The sequence below is a fragment of the Chelonia mydas genome, chromosome 9 (genome assembly GCF_015237465.2).
Source record: "Chelonia mydas isolate rCheMyd1 chromosome 9, rCheMyd1.pri.v2, whole genome shotgun sequence".
NCBI lineage: Eukaryota > Metazoa > Chordata > Testudines > Cheloniidae > Chelonia > Chelonia mydas.
In genome coordinates, this window is record NC_057855.1 from 62,469,828 (window position 1) to 62,490,159 (window position 20,332).

Here is a 20,332-nt window from a genome sequence, read left to right on the forward strand (position 1 = left end):
CATCCACGGATTCTATAGCTCCTTCCTGAAACCCAGCACCTGCTCCTGGCCTTTCCCTATTATACCTGCTCTCTACAGGTATCTCCTACCAGACCGTCTACCTGGCTGAGACAGGGAACCCTTTGTAGGTCCTTCCGCTAACCCCGCATTTTCCTTTCTAACTGAGCAGGCTCCCACTTATAGGGTGCACTGCCTCTGAGCTATCACATGATCATTGGTCACTTGACTCACCAGTTGGCCAGAGACCTGAAATAGGGCGCTGGATCGTGTGTGTGTCTGCACCTCAGAGCTGTCAGGCCCCTGTACGATGCAGCATTGCCAACCCCGAACATTCAAAAATCATGAGCCAGGCCTGAAAAAATCATGAAACTGGTTTAAAAATCATGAGATTATCTTAGAAATCATCAGATTTTTTAAAAAGAATAATAAATTTGGGATTATTTTTCTTCGCCTTCTGATGTCTGAACCTTTAGGGTGCACTCAGCTCATATTTTCCACCTTTTCTCTACAATCTATAAACTTTTTATTTTAATGAAAGTGGCAGTTCACCCCTAATCACTTGACTCCAGGACCTGGGGCTTTAAGAAAAACACCAAAGATTATGTGACTTGTGCTAAAATCACAAGAGTAAGTAACAGTGAAGGGGATTCAAGATAGGCACCCAGAATCTCTAGTCGCTTTGGAAAGCGTCCACCCCCAGTGTGCTGGTATTAGGGTCGTTTCAGCAGAGATTTGCCTTACATAAATGTCCTGAAAATTGAACAGCCTTTTCACAAAATCCACTTGCCCAGCCTTTGCCACCACAACTGAGGATAACAAAAGCAACTAACGGTATGTCACTTGCCCATCAAAAGAATTACTTGCCTGGGGTGCATGGGTGATTAGGGTTTTGTAAGGCAGATATATGTAGGCATCTTCTACAGTTCATCAAAGTGATTAGCACACACTATTAATCCAGGTGCCTGTCAAATTCTGCTCCAACTTCAAAAAATGGCACTGAGTTAACAGTGTGCAAAAACCAGAAACACATATGGAAAACTCCTGTTTTACGTCCTACTTCTGTCATCAAATCTCCCCCAATCCCCAAAACTTCCTTCCCAGGCTGAGACAATTCTCCCCAGCTCCTCTCATTTCTGGTAAACACCAAAGGAGCTGTTCACTTCAGTGATTAATTGTATTCCCCTTTTAATATTTCTGCTGACATCAGATTCTGGAATTAAAGTAACTCCGGCTCAAATTCTGGATGGCAACAGGCAGTATTAGTCCTCCCCTTCCCCCCTTTGTTCTCACCAAAGATCTGATTCAGAGCTCACTGTAGTCAACAGGAGACTTTCCATTTACTTCTATGGGCCTCTAGTCTCCAGCTAACTGGAAGTGCCTATTGTGTGCCTTTCTCCAAACCACTATCAACACTTTTCTAGCACAAGGAGCACAGGTAATATGAGACCCTGTTCTGCCAAGCCTTGGGCAAGCAGGTCTTATTCACATGAGCGGAGCCACTGGTGTCAATGAGCGTGGGCTACTCATGTGTGTGAGGCTTTGCAGGACTGATCCCATATAGGGTGAGGTCATTCAAAGCATTACGCATTGGCCTAACTCTGCTGCCACTGAAGCCAATGGGAATTTTACCCTTGACTCCAATGGGATCAGAGTTAGGTTAATGTTGAATGCTTTTGAAAACCCCTTCTGGAGCCATCTCCAGTCTGGGGTCTACAGGTGATGTGACTCACTCCCTGGGCACCACAAGGGGGACCACCCTCCCCAGTAGGAAGAGGGGAATTCAGTCTCCATGTTCATTCAGTCCTGAGCCTCACTGAGCACTGCCTCATCAATGGACTCCCAGCCATAACCGTGAGGGCTCACCCGCTCCTGGGGAATTCAAAGCTCAAATGGACACCCAGAACTGTAATGAACTTGCAGGACTGAGACTGCAATCTCCATGTTTCATTTATTGCTGAGGATCCCCTCGCACTATCTTATCAGTGAACTCCCTGACATTGACTGGTGCAAGAGGGGAATCCATTCTCCTTTGAGTCCTGGCCTTCCCCCTTGCACTGCCTCATTAATGGACCCCTCAATATGACCTGGAGCAATCACCTTTCCCTGGATTTAGAGAGGAATCAGCCTAACCAACACCCAGCAAACCTCCTTGAAGAAGGAGATTTAAAGGATTTTCTCACTGGAGCAAATTTATAAACAAAGAGACCATTTAAACAACAGCAATGAATGGGCTAGTAATTCTCTTTGCTATTACTGGAGAGATGTGCATTTCCTTCCCAGACCTGCTCTGACCTGGGCCCATGGCATAGCTGCAGTTGTGACATCATAGTCTGCTCCAATGGAAATTAAAATGACAATTCAGCATGATCATTTCTCAGCTGGGTAAGACAGACTGGCCATGACAGGAAACCTTCCTTTAAAACCAAGTGCTTTTGATAATAATGTATCATGGAAAGAACATGTCACATACTAGCTAAATGTCATTTCTCCCTCTAGTGGCTGCTCCACATAGTGGATAAAAGTCTAATACTGCTACTGGCTGTTGAAATTATTCTGTTAGCTCAAGTAGTAGAGGCCTGTGCTTTGGTACTGAAGGACCTAAAGTCAGTAGTTACTGACAGCTTATGATGGGATTTGTTATAGAAAGTTATGAAATGTAAAGGTCAAAGTTGGTGGAGAATTACATCCTGCTCATTTTTCTTACTACATTATTTACATATATAGTTTTTCATTATTCAATCAGCTCTGGGATAGTCAAATAATATTTGTGAATTAAATTATTAGCAATTCCCCTCTCCCCCCCCCCCATCAATCAGAAAATAGATTATCAGTGAATAAACTGTGATACAGTATACTTTAAAGCTATGTCAGAGAGGCCCCTATCTGCTCCCCTTGCTGAGTTCACTGACTAACCCTAACTAGAAAAGGAGTATGGTTTAGTGGCCTGGAAACCTGGGCACTTCTGCATTCTACTCTTACAGTTAAGGGAGGCAGAACTTCTTGGGTCTAATCCTGGCTCTGCCACTGGCCTGTTGCCTAATCTTGAACAAATCTCTTAATCTCTGTGCACCCCAGCTTCCCGAAGTGTAAAATAGGGTTGGGAATACTCCCCCACCTCACAGGGCAGTTGAGAGGATCCATTAGTCAATGTTTGCACAGCACACCATCTTTACTCCTCTCTGTCACACAGAGCCAATAATGCTACAGAAGAGCAAATTACATTCACACAATCAAAAGATCATATCCAGTTAAGCCCTGATTCCAGAATCTTTTTGCTTGATGATGATGTCCAAAGCAGAGAGAACACAGCTTGATTTCCAGATCCCAGGCTGAGCTTGCTGCGCTGGCAGGTAGAAATATCTTGTTTTGACTGGTAAACTGAGCAAATTTGACATGGAAGTCGCTGAGGGAGAATAAATATGGAACAAGAATATGCCTTTTTTCAGAGGCTCTTTTCCAACCATAACCACACTTCAAGAAATCCCAGACTTGAACTAAGGGGTCCTGAGGTCTGAAACCAAAGCCACACAAGGTCCTCTGGGTCTTGCCCCTGCCACAAGCACAGATATCTGTGATTGCACAATCAGTTAACAGCAATATTCTAGTGTCAGTGCAAGGGGAAAGGGACAGAGTATGAAAAAAAAGATCAAAGAAAGAGATTTCTCATCTCCTACACACAAGGGAAGGGAAAAATGCTGAACACAGAAGAATAACCCTTTTGTATCTGAATAACACTGTAGTGACATCTGAACCACCATGAAACGCATAGCCTGCTTAGAGCAAACTCTGATTCTCTTGCAGACCTGTAAAGAGGACTGCCTTGAAGAGCTCTGTTGTCTTATGTGCAATGGGAACAGGAACAGTGGGTCTGAGCTATGGAATACCGGTTCGCAGAACAGCTCTATGCTGGCTACTGGGCTCTGCTTTCTAATGTATTTCAACTTTTACGCACATGGAGTTAATTCCTTTAATGGGTTTTATGCCACTGTCGAGTGCAGCATTTGTTTAAAAGCACTCAGCCGTTTTCATATACAGTTTTTAACAGGTGCATGCAAATATACAAGCTTTCACATGAACTGTCTATATGTGTGTACAGAGCTAATTACACCCCCTCTCGTGGGTTATCAGCAAAGATTGAACCTCTGACCTTCTGCATCAAGCTTTAGCCCTTGACCTAAAGGAACTACATTACATTACATTAGTAGTCTCTGATTCACGATGTGAACCAGCCTCTAGAAAGAGAAATGACATACTTAGCCAATGTGTTACATATATAAATAAAGCCTCTGTACCTCAGTTTCCCCAGCGGCAGAATGGAGGTAAAAATATTGATTTACCTCATAGGTGGGTTGTGAGTTTTTAGTAAATTAAAGATTGCGAAGTGCTTTGAGATACTCCGATAAAGAGGCGGGTGAATATTTTTCATTAACACTTTTCAATTTTTAAATGAATTCACTTTAGCTGGTTTTTTGCACTCCTTCGGCATTAGCTTTCTGGGAATATTCTGGTAGGTGAGCTTGCTGGCAGGAATGTGCATGGAAACAGTGATTTTAAAGCAGATATTAGAGAATATTCGTGGAAAGTGAATTTAAAATTCGTAATTGGTAGCATTCAAACCAGAAATCTGAGTCTAAGAATGTCACTCACCCCGTCAGGGAACAGAACAACACCATCTGACCCATGAGGCCACTCAAAACAGCTCATATTTTGCATACTGAATAATCACAACAAATTGCTTATGACCAATCTACAGACCAAGAATCTTTCAGCCAAAAACCTTTAATAATGAATAAATGTTATTAAATCACAAATTGTTCATAAATAGCTTGTGAACAGAAAAAAAAAGGCAAAATTCATGGAAGAAATGCTATGTTAAAAATTATTCACCTCACTCTGAATGGAACTATATATTCAGTATAGACAAAGGCTTATGTTTCAAATTTTTGAGTCAGGTGATACTAATAATAGTAATTATCATAATGTCTTACCCATTTATAGACAGCCATCTAGCCAAAAGGATCCCAAGGCACTTTATAAACTACAGCACAGGTAAACAAGAATCAATTAAACCACCACTGAAATGCAGCCACCCAGGATTGGATGAAGTAGCAATAGAACAGAATAAAGCCATGGTACCCAACTGTTTCAGACAGGAAGTGAAGAGGAAAGCATCAGGCGAGTTTAGGGAGGTGGAATGCAATTACTCAAAATAGAATTTGGCGAGAGCCAGAAAACAAACATCCTTTCCTACTGCCGTAAAAAGGGTATTGGGCTAATTGATGACCACAAGCATTCAGGACCTCAGTGTTATGTCTAATCCAGAAGATGGCACCTCTCACATGCCCCCTAGCTACATAGTAGGGAAGTGCCACCTATTGAATCATCAACCCAACTTCCTCAATCACCAGGGTTTTCCTTGCACATAACTCACCGTGTTCCCCACAATGGCTTGGCATGTGAGACTCCAACATAGGCCTGGCTACAGCCCACAAGGGTGTAATAGCACATACATGTGAGACCTGAAAACACCATTCCCCTGGCCAAGGCCTAGTAGTACAAGAGCTAGGCTGGGAGGCAGGAGAGCAGGGCTCTGCCTGGGTGTAAGCCACCTAAAATTCCTTTAACCTTTCGATGCCCAAGCTTCCCCCCTGTGAAATGGAGATAACAATATTTGCCTTCTAAGGAGACTGAATCCATGAACACCTACACCATGCTAGAGAAGTCCCAAGCATTATCTCAGGATGGACAAAGGGAGCGGTCTCAGGTATCTTGGCATTAACATATAACAATATGCCTAACTCCTTACACTACAACACCACTACAGCGAAACATTTTCCAGCAGTCAAACTCTGGGCTAGATCTGCTGTCTCCCTCCCTGCTCCTGCTCCTGCTGCATTCCCTTCAGCCAACATGGTGGCTCAGCCTTCCAGCACAGTCACTTCAGGAGTCCTGGAGTACTGATGATGCTTCACTGCAACACTTTATGCATCAGCAATAATTTATGTTTATTATTTGGGATTGCAGGTGTTGATGTTGCACAGTTGCTAATTCCACTGAACTCCATCCTTCCCGCTCATCACCTGAGGAGAAAGTATGAGCATGTGTGTGTTACACAGAGGGGAGTTTGGGGCTGTAATAAGGGACAGGTGAGAGGGAGGATGGAGTGGCGGTGAGGGACGTGGTTGCTGGGGCACACTGGCAGGTGAAAAGGAGCAGCAAGGGGTAGATATGTGAAATGGAGGAGAATGAGTATCTGTACTGAGCGGCAGGAGAGAAGAAGAATAGAGAAGTGTGTGTGTGAGGGAGGGGAATTTGTGTCTGTACTGGGAGTGGGTGAGGACAAGTGTAGGAGGCTGTGAGGGGGGAGGGAGGGGAATTTGGGTTTGTAATGAGACGGGGAGGATAGGTATGCATGTGTTTGACCGTGCATGTCTGTGAAGGGAATCTGGATCTGTGAGGAGAGGGGTGGAGACAGTTGTGCCTATCTGAGGAAGGGGAAGAAGGATCTGTGAGCAGAGAGGTGGAGACAGGCATGTGAAACTGAGACATGGGAATGGGGGATCTATAAGCAGAGAATTGGAGACAGGTGTGTGTATCTGAGGGAGGGGAACGGGGGTTTTGTGATGAGAAGGGATAGGACAGGTGTGTGTATCTGAAGGAGGGAACGGGGGATCTGTGATGAGAGAGGTGAGAACAGGTGTGGGTATCTGAGGTAGGGGAGCAGGGTTCTGTGATGAGAAGGGTGACGACAAGTGTGTATCATGGAATGTGGGAGAGGACAGGTGTGTGTATCTGAGGGAAGGGAGCAGGGATCTGTGATGAGACGAAAGGGGACAGGTGTGTGCATCTGAGGGGGGAGCAACAGGATCTGTGATGAGAGGGTTGAAAACAGCTGTGTCTGTGTGAGGAAGGGGATCTGTGATGAGAGAAGTGAGGACAGGTGTGTGTGTCTGAGGGAGGGGCAACGGGATACGTGATGAGAGGCTTGAAAACTGGTGTGTCTGTGTGAGGAAGAGCAATGGGGGCATGTGATGAGAGATGTGAGGACAGATGTGTGCATCTGAGGGAGGGAAGCGGGGATCTGTGATGAGAGGGGAGGGGACAGGTGTGTGTGTATGAGGGAAGGAGAATGGGGATCTCTGATGAGACGGGTGAGGACAGGTGTGCATATATGAGGGAGGGGGAATGGGGATCTGTGATGAGAGAGGTGAGAACAGGTGTGGGTATCTGAGGTAGGGGAGCAGGGTTCTGTGATGAGAAGGGTGACGACAGGTGTGTATCATGGAATGTGGGAGACGACAGGTGTGTGTATCTGAGGGAAGGGAGCAGGGATCTGTGATGAGACGAAAGGGGACAGGTGTGTGCATCTGAGGGGGGAGCAACGGGATCTGTGATGAGAGGGTTGAAAACAGCTGTGACTCTGTGAGGAAGGGGATCTGTGATGAGAGAGGTGAGGACAGGTGTGTGTGTCTGAGGGAGGAGAGCAGGGACCTGTGATGAAAGGGGTGAGGACAGGTGTGTGTGTCTCAGGGAGGGGCAACAGGATACGTGATGAGAGGCTTGAAAACTGGTGTGTCTGTGTGAGGAAGAGCAATGGGGGCATGTGATGAGAGATGTGAGGACAGATGTGTGTATCTGAGGGAGGGAAGCGGGGATCTGTGATGAGAGGGGAGGGGACAGGTGTGTGTTATGAGGGAAGGAGAATGGGGATCTCTGATGAGACGGGTGAGGACAGGTGTACATATATGAGGGAGGGGGAATGGGGATCTGTGATGAGAGGGGCGAGAACAAGTATGTGCATTGGAGGGAAGGGAGTGGGGATCTGTGATAAGAAGAAAGGGGACAGGTGTGTGTATCTGAGGGAGGAGACCTGGGATCTGTGACTAGAGGGGTGAGGACGTGTCTGTGTATCTGAGAGAGGTGAGCGGGGGATCTGTGATTAGAGGGTAGAGGACAGGTGTGTGTATCTGAGGGAGGGGCAACGGGAATCTGTGATGAGAGGGGTGAGTGTATATGAGGGAAGAGAGTGGGGATCTGTGCTGAGAGGGGTGAGGACAGGTGTATGCATTGAAGGGAAGGGAGCAGGGATCTGTGATGAGAGGAAAGGGGACAGGTGTGTGTCTGTGAAGAAGGGGCAATGGGATCTGTGATGAGAGGGTTGAAAACAGGTTTGTCTGTGTGAGGAAAGGGAAGGGGGAATTGGGATGAGAGGCATGAGGACAGGTGTGGGTATCTCAGGGATGGGATTATGGATCTCTGATGAGAGGGGTGAGGACACGTGTGTGTATCTGAGGGAAGGGAGTGGGGATCTGTGAGGAGAGGAAAGTGGATGGGGTGTGTATCTGAGGAAGGGGCAACGGGATCTGTGATGAGAGGGTTGAAAATAGGTGTGTCTGTGTGAGGAAGGGGAGCAGGGATCTGTGATGAGGGGCAAGGATGGGTGTGTATATCTGAGGGAGGGGCAATGGGAATCTGTAATGAGAGGGATGAGGACAGGTGTGTGTATTTGAGGAGGGGAGCAGGGAACCTCTGATGAGGGGAAAGGGACAGGTGTGTGTATCTGAGGGAGGGAAATGGGGATCTGTAATAAGAGGGACGAGGACAGGTGTGTGTATCTGAGGGAGTGGGGAACGAGCATCTCTGATGAGAGGGGTGAGGACAGGTGTGTGTAAGTGTGTACTGGAGGGCAGTTTGCATTTGTAATGAGGGGAATGTGAAAGGGAGCATAGATGGGCATTCTGACATCTTTGAAAACCAGGACCCCATAAACTGTAACTAATTCTCCCTAAGGAAGTGTGAAGACAGATCGGAGCAGGAGAGGCTGCTGGACCTCCATGCTTTGCAGTGTAGGAATTTGTATTTGTTCCTTAAGGAAACCCAGTCATTCCCTCTTCACCTGATATTTCCAAATACAGTACGTAAATTCCCTGGAGTGGAAAACCCAAGAGCCCCTGGCTTTGTGGGTGGAAGGGGGACATGGAGAAGATCTTGCTCCCCCTGGCTTCATCTAGCAAAATGTAGCTGGTGCTGGGAAAGCCAAGGAGGGCTCCCCCTTCCTCTGTTCTCTGGAAGCAGGGCCATCTCCTTGAAACTCTTGTGAAGTTTTGGGCATCGATGCACCAACTGAGAGCAGCTGAGTCACTGCGCTTAACAGGGTTCCTCGCGCCATTTCCTGCATCTCCTTCTCTGACCTGGGGCAATACCTTCTTAATTTGCTTTCTTTTGCTTTGTAGTTAATGCTTCCAAAAGTGAGAGGCTAAGAGCACTAACTAGAGCCAGGCACTGTGCAGGATGCTGCTGTGAAAGCTTCCTGCCCTCCCTTCCCCCCACCACCCTGTCACACCTTCTCTTCTAAGAAACAAGGCCTGTGCACCGCTCTATCAGTGTGCCCCAGACATAGCCTGCTGGATCCCACAAAACTGAATTCCTGATGCACACTTCCCCTGCTGGTCCAGTGCTGGGAACTCGCCTCCCCCTCAGCTCAGCCAAAGCACCCTACTCCTGCCCTCTCCCCTACCCTGTTCTTGCTATTTCAGTACTGGATCTCCCCTCCCCACAGACTGACGTCTCTGCCAATATATCTTACTCCTCCCCTGTAGCACCCCCTTCTATTCCAATGTGGGGACTCCCCCAGTTATGACAAGGCCTCTCAGGCTGCTCTGCAACAGCGCCTTGCTATTCTAGTCGTAGGCCATCTCCTAGTGCTGTCAAGGCATCTTGGACACCCCAAGCTATCCCAGCTATTCCCACAAGCCCGCCCGCCCCCCCCCCCCCCGAGCTCAATGCCCTTTGCTATCCCAGACTACCCCCTGAGCAGATATGCTAGCACCCATTCCCAGCCGAAGCCAGGTGCCAGCTAAGAACTAGACAGCGACCATTCAACTCAATGAATCTGTCACTCAAGCTAGTGAGATTTAGCACCTGAGCTCCTAAGATGTGATGCCACTGATGAGTCCACTGAGTCACCCTCCACACTCCCCCACCACCCAAGCTCCATCTCCACAGCTAGCAACCTCTGGACAGCATGATCCGAGTCTGGCTGTGTGGCTGGGTAAGGTGGGTCAAGATTTGCCAGGAGCCCCTCTCCACCCCATTCACGGTTCAGCTTAACTGATGAACATGACACTCCCTCTGCCGTGGTGCCACACCTGAGAGCCAACCTGCTCATCGGTCAAATGGGCTTCAAAGGGGGGAGTGAGTGGCTGACGCTTCTCAGCCACTCAGCTCGGCCTGGAGCTAACGAGGCATCTCGAAATTAAAAAGTGAACTGCAATCCCCAGCAGGCCTGTCCTCCTTTTGGCATTAGTTGGAGTTCTCTTTCTATCTCAGGGAGCTGGGGAGCAGTGAGCGGCATTCAGATCTGCTGCAGCACTGTGTCCTGGGTAGTGCACAGGGATACTGGGATAGGGAGGGCCTGTGTCTTAGGAAAGGTGTGTGTGTGGGGGGGGGTCCTTTCAGTGAAGTCAGGGCCCCAGGAGAGATTCCCTTTGGAGAGTGTTTTCACTTGTGGGGGCGCAGAGGGGAACTATCACTGACTGGCTGGTTTCTAACCTCTCTGGCCACCCATTTACCTTACATCAATAGAGCAGCGTGGCGGGGATGCAGAGAAGATAAAACATGGGATACAGGTAGCGGAGAGAGAGAGAGAGAGAGAGATAGTGTGTGTGTGTGTGTGTGGGAGGGAGGAAGGGAGGGAGATTTTGGGCTTTTAGTGAGAGAGGGTATGCAAGTGTGTGTGGGAGGGAGAGGAATTTGGGTCTGTAAATTGGGGCTCATGAGGGCAGAGGGTGTGAACAGGAGCAGCTCTATCATCCCTGAGATGGATAGGGATACAGAGATCTGTTTGGAGTACTGTGCCATGGAAAGTGAGACAAAATTGTGCGTATGAGAAAGAGAGGGAGCAGGAGCTGGGGGAACTGGACTGTAATAAGGGGAGGGCAGGATGCTACTGGGCCAGAGAAAAGCACCGGGACACTTTGGAAAGTCTGAGGGGTGCTCTGGCAGCTCCCTATTGCCAGGTCAAAGTGAAGCAATGGTGCGTGGGAGCATAGTGGGGGTGGACACACACTAACAGATAATACTGCAGGGATGACAAACTGGTATCACTGACAACTCTAGAGTGTGGCTTGGCCAGCCACAGCAGCTCTGTGCATGAGACCTGCCAGGAGAGCCCTGGTTGTGAGGAGGAACTGTACTTAGGCCCGGATCCTCTAAGGTATTTAGGCACCTAGCTCAGTGGTTGTGAGGTACCTAAATATTGCTGAGGTTCTAGGCCTTTGTGCCTCCCTGATCTTTGGCATGAGGGTGGGGCGTGGAGTCAGAGCAAGCACAGATGCCCGTAGGTCCCTGCTGGGAGCCAGCCTAACCCCTCTGGTTGCTTGTGGGCCTGAGTTCTGAGGTACTTTCCTGGCTCCTACATATCCCTGGGAGAAGGGAGCCTTGCTCCCAGAAAGCTTCCTGAGTCTTACCCAAGATTTTCTAGCTTTATCGACTATTTACAGGATAGGGTGGAAATCTCAACCCCACCATGGCAGGGATATGAATGAGGTAGTAGACACAGTGAGCCACATTCATCCCCTGGTGTGACAGCACTGGCCTCAGTAGAATTGCCTCAGGGACAGATTTGGCTCAATCTCTCGGGGACCCAGATAACTGTGGTGACTGATACTGGTACTTGTAGACTTTCACCTCCAGCTCACTAGGTTAATGATGACCGAGATGTGTCGCCATCTCCTGACTGTTGGGGGACCCTTACATGGTCCTGGGGCTAGTCCAATTCCTACCGCTACAATCAGTTCTCTTATTTCAAGCTGTGCAGGGACAGAGGCAGAGGATCGAACCATCCAGAGAGGCTGAACGCCCCTTTCAATCCGAGAGTGTCAATGGCACCACGTGGGAGAAGCTTGCACTGCCTGCTCAGACTTGGAGCCCCGTGGGGCTAGTAGTCTCTTGTGCTATTGATCCCTTCAAAATAGGGGAAAGAAAGGAACTGAGCCTTTTTTAATAAAGTTGGGAAAGCAACAATTAAACATGGGGGTCGGGGGCTCTCTCTCTCTCTCTGCTTTTATTATGGAGATCCAATGAGCACTTTGCAAATGTAGGTGGAAAATCAGATATCTTCTCATAGGTTTTAAGGTCAGAAGGGGCTGTTATGAGCCATTGTTCTGACCACCTTCATTGCACTGGCCACAGAATGTCACCCAGCAATTCCTGCATCAACCCCAGGTCTATTCTTTCAAACCAGCTAAAGAGAGACAGTGTGCGTCATGGGGCTGCTCTGCTGGATGGGCACTCAAGTGGGACAAAACACTTTCAACTGATCATGCATGACTCCCTGCCCACTCTGGATTCCTGAGCCATGATCCATGGGGAGACAGGATAGCCAATCCCCCACAATCACCACTGCCCTCACCCTCCATCAGTTCATATTGCCCCTGCACAGAGCTGGATCACCTACTGTGTTTTACTGTATCCTAATAATCCCAAAGGCTTACTAGGCGGTTTTCTTGCCATTTTTATGGCATCTCTGAAATTCTCCACCCATAAAATGTGACTGCACCAACGTCTGTGACTGGGGCCAGCCAGCTTTGTGTTTCCCTGATAAACCCTTTTCATCAAGCCTTCCTGTATTCCAGATTCAAAGAGGTTCCGTTACCTCCTGCTCGCTTGCTGAGCACTGCTATCCTCCCGAAGCTGTGTCCATTGAAGCGAATTCCAGGATGTACCACTTTGCACCATGGAGGAGTCATTTTACATGGGAGAGTCTCTCCCCACCTCAAGCCCTCCTTAGAGTCTGCATTTCAGCAGCTGATTATATTGCTCCTGCCCTTCTGAAAATCCCATTCCACCAGCAGTGATGGGAGACAAACATGAGAGTGGGGTGGAAAGAGGGTGGGGAAAGAGCCTTCACCGTGGGTGAATACAGGCAGGTTTGTGCGCGGTGGAGGGAAGTCTGAGATTATGGATAAACAGAGAGATCATAGCTAGTTCATGGAGCAGAGAGAAACTGGGATGCTTAAGGACTGATTCAAAGCTCCTGGAACCCAGTGGGAATCTTCCCATCGACTTCAGTGGGCTTTGGATCAGGCCTATAATGGGAGACCTCTGTCCCACACCATCATTGGCACATTTTCCCCTTGAAACCAAGGACACGAATCTGCTTTTCAGCAGTTGTCTCCAGAAGGGCCACTCAGTCCTCTGCAACTCCCAGAACTTCTGAGATAAACTCCTACCTACAGACAAAGGGAAAGCACCACCCAACTAAGGCCAAAAATACCAAATCAAGGTGAGCCCAAGCGAAAGTGCCCCGACACTCACATCATAGTCTAGTTCCTACTATTAAGTGGGTGCCAGTACATACCCACTGACGGGGCTTCACGGCCTGGTAATTATTTCCCCACCCCACCCAAAAAAGAAAAGAAGCTCCCTTTCTCTCTTCTTTTTCTTTGATGCCTGGGGGGCTGTAAAGCCCTGCCCGTGGGGATCAGCAGACAGGAATGTCCCCTTCCAAATAGCAGTGAGATTGCCATCTCTGGAAGGAATATTTCATTCTGCATCCGTAGCAGGAGGCACGGAGCATTCCAGAGAGACCACACTAACTTCCTGGTACTTCTCATACCACCTCATCAACTAGTATCCTGACAGACAAACCATCAGCCTGGCCAGCGGACGGTCTGACCAACTGGGGGACAAACTGCAAAACTCTCTGTATCCAGGGGGGAGGATAGCTACAGCACTGTACCATGTGGCGAAGGGGGCAGAGGCAGATATCCGGTGAGCCAATGTCACAGTGAAGCATCTACAGAAATGCCATGGGATACAGACTGTAGGGTTGTTGGGGTTTTTCTTAAGCTTTTGGCAGCCCATGAGTGAGGTTAAACCCAGAGCAACACAGTTTATCCAACGGCCAGACGGCCTGTTACAGGGGTCAGCAGCCAGCAAACAATCCCAGAATGCCAAACACTGGGACACACATACTGGTAGAGAAAGAGCAAGGGAGAGAGCAGATGAGAGACAGGGGCAGGGGGAGCAGGGATCTGAGAGAGAAAGGAAATGGGGAGGCGGCCAGGGAGAGCACAAGGAAGGATCAAAAAAGAATGACAGACAGAGAAAGAAAACTGCATGAGAGAGGGCAAAGGAAGCACAAGGAGAGAGAGTGTCGGAAGGGGGGAGGGCAGAGAAACAGCAGAGGAAGAGAGAGAGGGAGCACGGAGAAGGGAAAATCTCACAGATTGATGCATGTTGCTAGCAGCGGAACAGGTAGCACTGACATACGGAGCAGTTGGCCTCTAGTGCCTCTGCTGCATTTCCTCGAATTGCAAACTACCCCAGCGCGAGAGAGAGCGTGGATCACTGTACCTCCGAAGTCGGGTCTGAGGCGGACGTCATACCCCTTCAGCAATTTGTCCACAATCTCTTTCACCACAGAAATATTCCCAGTGGATTGGCTGAAACAGAGAAGAAGAAGAAGTCCTTATCATCATCCCCACACAGGAGAGCCGCGTGGAGGGCCTAGGCAAAGGGCAGACACGTTCCCTGGCTTGCAGGCTGAACCCTGGTGTGCATGCACAGACGCACACACGCTCCCTGCCTCACACACGAGCTTTTCCTCTCACAAACACCCCCTCCCTGTCTCTCTCCCAGTCGTAGCCCTCCTCTCACACACACACACATTCACTGTCTTGCACGCACACAGCTATCCTCGCACTCTTCACACTGCACATGCCCTGTCAAATACAAGCCCAGCTGGAGGCTGCTGGGGACCCCATACTTTCGGGACATCCACGCAGTCTAAAAAGCCTATGAACCAATCCCTGGAGGGGGTGGCACATAGGGGCTCTTAAATGGGCACTGTAGATACTCATTCTCTTTCTACCACTGCACACACACACTCTTCCCCATTTACTGTCCCTATCACATACACCCACACTACATTATACATACACAGCCTCCATCTTCGTCACACCCCACAGCCTTTCAACTTCCTTCTCACTCACACTCCCCTTGTGTTCTCTCATACTGTACACGCACTCACTCTCACACACCGTACACAAATCTGCATCCTCTACCATACACACACACAGGGCTTCCACACTCTAGTCACACACACTCACTGTATCTCTGTCAAACACACAGAGTGTACACAAATTTGCCCTCTCTGTTACATACACACCTCCATGCGCTGCCTCCCTCTCACCCTGCACACACTCTTCATCTACAACACAGTAGGCACTTTCTGTCTCTCACACACACTATATACAAACCCAGACTTCTCACACCTAATACACATTGAACTCCCCATGATATTCACCCCCTGCCCAAACACACTCATCTTTACAATCTCCCTTTCACATTCTGTGCACCCAGGTACTCTCTTGTGTTAGCCACACTCCCTCCTACACACATAGATTTATGATCTTTGGCCTCTGAGAATAAATATTACACAGCAGCTTCTAATATCTTCTTAGCAACAAAGACCTGGAGAGAAAGAGAGAGAGGAAAAGTCCATCTTTGGCTCAGTATGCCTAGATAATGATATTTTCCCTACCAAGCCCTGTGTTTTCCATTTGGAGGTTTGGTAGCCTCCATTGCTACTGGAGTTCCAATTCCTTCCAGCCATATGAACAAGAGGGATCTCCTGATATAAATAGTCCTAAAGGCAAGGAAAGTGCTGGTGGAACATTAGGAAGGGAGGAAGAAGCTACAAGAATGAAGCTCCAAAATATAGGTAAGTGCAGATTGTTTCCACTTGAGTGACCCCCAAACCCAACCATAGTCCCAGCTCTGTCCAAGGAATAAGACTTGTTTTCCACAGAGCTTGTGTACACATGCCATCATCAAACAACATTCTTTGCAATCCTAGTTTAAATTCCAAATCCCATGAAAAAGACACATCTTTCAGGCCATCTTTCCTTCCCCAGCAGATCCGTCTAGGATGTAAAGCTGCAACACAATATTACCCCTTCCAGCCAACCTTGGTGTCAGCCTGAAGCTGGGGGATTGTGTTGACATGTCCACACGCCCCGGGTGGGTGCATGCACATGTCTTTGTACACACCTGGCTGTGATTTATGCTTATGGATTTACTGTATGTGAACATGGATCTACATACACATAAGTGCTCGAGTCAGTGTGTGTGATGTATGTGCAGAGATCTGTATACACAGGTGTTTGTACGGACCTGGATCCTCATGCAATTCGATCTGAGTGCATGGATCAGCATATGGATGGCTGAGTCTGGGTAAAAATATAGATCTATGTATGCATGCTGTAAATCTGGGTGCCCAGATATGTACACGTGTATTACATATATATATAGATATGTGTATAGGTGCATGAATCTGTGAGTACAGGTGTATAGATACTGACGTATGAGTGTGGGTCTAGGAACATGGGTAAATTCACCGGTGTGTGCATGCGTTATTGATCTGGATGTGTGAACCTCTGTGTGTGCCTGGATTTTCAATGCATACACCTTCAATCAGAATGTGTATATGTGAACATAAACCAACATATTAAGTGGGCACGATCTAGGCATACGGATAAACTGTTCAGTGAATATGCTGATGGCCGTGCGTATATGATCTGGGTTTCCTGTACATGTGCCCCATTTGTTTAGGTATGTCCTTACACAAGTGTACAGGAAAATGCACACATGTGTACATTCTCATACACAAATCTGTGCATACATAGGTTATGGACATTTGCGTAGAGAAGTATGTACCACATGCACATGTGGATTTATGTGTTTCTGTGCATGTATCTGTGCATGTATGTGTATATGTATTTTGGGAATCTGTGTAAGTATGTATATGTGCACACTCTGGATACATGCACAGTTAGCTGTACATGTGTGCGTGTGCACAACTAGCTGCATGGGTTTTCATATATGTATATGATAATCAAAATGCTTCAGGCTTATAGAATGCTTTCCTCAATGGAATTTACAAACATTTATTTATCCCCACAACAAGCCATGAGGTTAGAAAGTATCATTACCTCCATTTTACAGACAGGGAAACTAAGGCAGGGACAGAGTACTCAATATACCCAAAGTCACACAGGAAGTCTGTGGCAGAATAGGGACTAGAACCCTGCTGTCCCATTCTTTCCCACAAACTACAAGTATCTCCCACCAAAGTCAATGTGGTGTTACTTGTATCATAGGAAAGAAAATATAGGGCCAAGGTTTCCTGCCTCTCAATCCTGTGCCTGCACTGTAAGGCCATCCATCTTCCTCTGAACAAACGACCTGTGTAGTTACACAGGATTTGTGTGTGTCTCTGTAGCTAAGTGTAAAATCTTTATGAACGTGGGTCAGTATCCATGTAGGATACATATACATTCAATGTGTGAATTGTATCTTTGGATATTGCACACCTGACGCTGAGCGGGTGTGCACGTGCACTGTACATCTATGCACACACACAAATGTATGGGTCCTGTATGTGTGTGCAAGGTGCTTAGTGAGCATGGATGTGTGCGTGTACCTTACGTGTATGAATTTAGTTTCATGTGTGTGTGATGGGTGTGTGTATACAGTATGTGAACCTGAGTCTATGCTTATGCAGGTGTAAACAAACACGTGCATGGGCATATATGAGTGGGCAGGATCCACATGCGCATGTGCATTTGAATGAGTGTGTATATTTTTCAGTGTACAGTGTATGTGTCATGCATTAAACAGTAGGAGGGAATGGATGTGTGTGGGGGCATGGATCTGCATATGTGCATATGTATATGCATCTGTGTCTTTGTGTAAATAGGGAACATAGATCTCTGTATTTTCACAGATGTATATCTGTGGCTGGACCTGTAGATGTTTTAATGTAATGCAATATTATATATGCAAGGATGTATGAGTATATATCTAATACATAATTACCCTGTCTATTAATGCACTGATGAGTGCATTCTGTGTAAATGCACACATGTGTGAACTGAAAATGAGTGTGTATACACTGTATGTGTGTGTTCAGTGGATAAATATTTATGCATACATGCATAGATGCCCTCCACATACATTGTCCACTATGGATATGTGTACATATGTGAATGCATGGATCTCTTGTGTCCATATATATAGTCATATATCTGTATGTATGTATGCAATACATTACTAAGTAGGCATCTCTAGACACATGCATTGCATATCTAGTATACTGTCCGCTGTAGATGTGATATGATGTACTGCATGAATATACACATGTGAGTATATATGGATGCATACATGCATAGATGTGTGTGTATGCATTGCACATAAATAAATATGGTTATATTTACATGTGTGCATGTGGAATAAATATGTATGCATGATGGATGTATGCATTGCATCTGTAATGCACACTGTATAGCTGTGTGAAGGCACACATGCATGGACGTGTGTGTGTGGATGCATGTGCATTCTGTGTGTACAGACACAGGCATGGCTATGTCCGGGTGTATGTTTGTTTTTGCAGGTATCACGTATATATCCAGACCGGTGCTTGTGTTTAGTTCCATCTCTGCTCGCCGGACATAACGTTCCCCAGCACAAGGCTTCATTTTGTCAATTCCCCCAAATTCGCGTCAGTTTCGCTTACTGTAGGAGACTCTGATGCAAACGAGCTGCGAGGTGAGCTCCGTCTGCAGAGAGCTTGCTCTAGATCCCATGCATGAGCACCCCTCCTCCCCCTAAAATGCAATTGACTAGGAAGTAAGAAACAGCAGGCACTAGGAAAGCAATTTGGGTGAAACACCCCCACCACCACTACCACCAAAGAAACCCAGCCCACTCCTCCAAGCCCCCCCATCTGCCCCTGCACCCTGGAAATCAAATCCTTACCTTTGCGCACAGTAGGCGAGACAAAGCGCTGCTAAAGCAGAGACAAATGCACTCAATCTGTCTGCCTGAAATCTCCACATTTCCACAAACACGATGGAGGGAAAAAAATGTTTGGAGGGGAGGGGAAGATCTTCTGAAATCCCCCTCCAAAAAAAAAACAAAAAACAAAAAAAAAAAAGAAGAAGAAGAAGAAGACAACAAATTATTTCCTTTATTAAAAAAAAAAGCACAAGACAGTAAAAAAAAATATGGGGGAAATATATATTCCCCCCTCCCTTCAGTGCCAGTCAAAGAATTCGCCTCTTCTTCCTTTCAGCATCCTCTCAACAAGAGACATCCTCTGGCAATGGAGAAAATCCCAAGAGAGAGAAAAATGAAATGTCCCCAAAATGGACTCAGCAAAATGTAGAATCAAATCTCACAGGTAAAAAAAGAAAAAAGAACCCGATCTCCCCTGAACTCTCCACTTTGATTATTTTCCCCCTCCTATTTTGCCATCCAGTTCTGCAGATGTTGCATGGCTCCTGTTATCCACCTTCAGAGAAGAGGAGGAGGAGAAAGTGTGTGTGTGTGTGGTGGGGGGGAGGGTGAGAGTTATCTAGCAATGCAATTTTATTCTGGATTTCACCTACCCTTTACTCATCTGTTTGCCCTCCTCCCTCTTTTTTTATTTTATTTTATTTTATTTTTAGGAGGGGGGCTTTCAAGCCCCAGGGTGCGATTTTATTTTATTTTACTTGCACCCTGATGCTGGTGACTTGGATGGATTTTGTGAAAGGGTTAAAAAACAAACACAAAGCAAAAAAAAAAAAATCCTTGTATGCAGAAAGAATTGCTCTCAAAAGCAGAGCTGCACGTCTCCTTAATGCTGTTGCTGCAGCTCCTGTAGAGTTTTGCTGCTCATTGCAAAGTCACAAGAGGAAGGGAGGAGAGAGGGACTTTTGTAGATTGGGAAAGGAAAAAAAAAAATCTATGGGCAAATTATGATCCTGACGTCATGGCTGACAACATTAACCCTTGCTGGTTTGGAGAGGGGATTTTTTTTGGCCGGGGGGGTGTGGAAATGTTGTTTTGGGGGGAGAGGATAAGTCTGGAGGAGAGATGGTTCAGTCGATGGAGCAGATCACTGCCGTGGCCATTTCAAATAGCCTGGCGAGCTCACAAAACCAAACCTTTTCCTTCGATGAGAGAGTACGGAGGAGAAGGCAAAGCACATGAGAGCATCTCTCTAGCCCATGGGGCTAAGAGGCCTGACAGCATTCCTGGGAAGCCTTTGGGGAGAATTCCTAATGGTTTCTGGCAGATGACGGAGAGAATCCGGGAGTTCCCCTAGGAAGGAGAGACAGTGACCCAGAAAAAGGATCTTTCTTTCTTTTGGAATTAGACAGGAGCGGAGCTATTGGCCCAACAAAGCACAAGTTTGGGGGGTTGAAATCTGGAAAAGCTGCCAAGTGTCGGCTAATTATGTTGTGGATTTGCCCACTGAAATAGTAATAACACAAAGCAAACA

General features: G+C 47.1%; 1 protein-coding gene across 1 annotated transcript in view; it reads right to left on the reverse strand.

Moving 5' to 3' along the window:
• The window catches only part of GABRQ (gamma-aminobutyric acid type A receptor subunit theta), a 91,336-nt gene extending 71,329 nt beyond the window's left edge, over positions 1-20,007 (reverse strand). Inside the window, exons 1-2 of the mRNA XM_007063939.3 lie at positions 18,823-20,007; positions 14,359-14,447 (exon numbers count right to left, since the gene is read on the reverse strand). Coding sequence (XP_007064001.1) covers positions 14,359-14,447; positions 18,823-18,902 — 169 coding nt within the window. The 5' untranslated portion in view covers positions 18,903-20,007. The remainder of the gene's footprint in view (positions 1-14,358; positions 14,448-18,822) is intronic.
• Between the last annotated feature and the right edge of the window lie 325 nt (positions 20,008-20,332).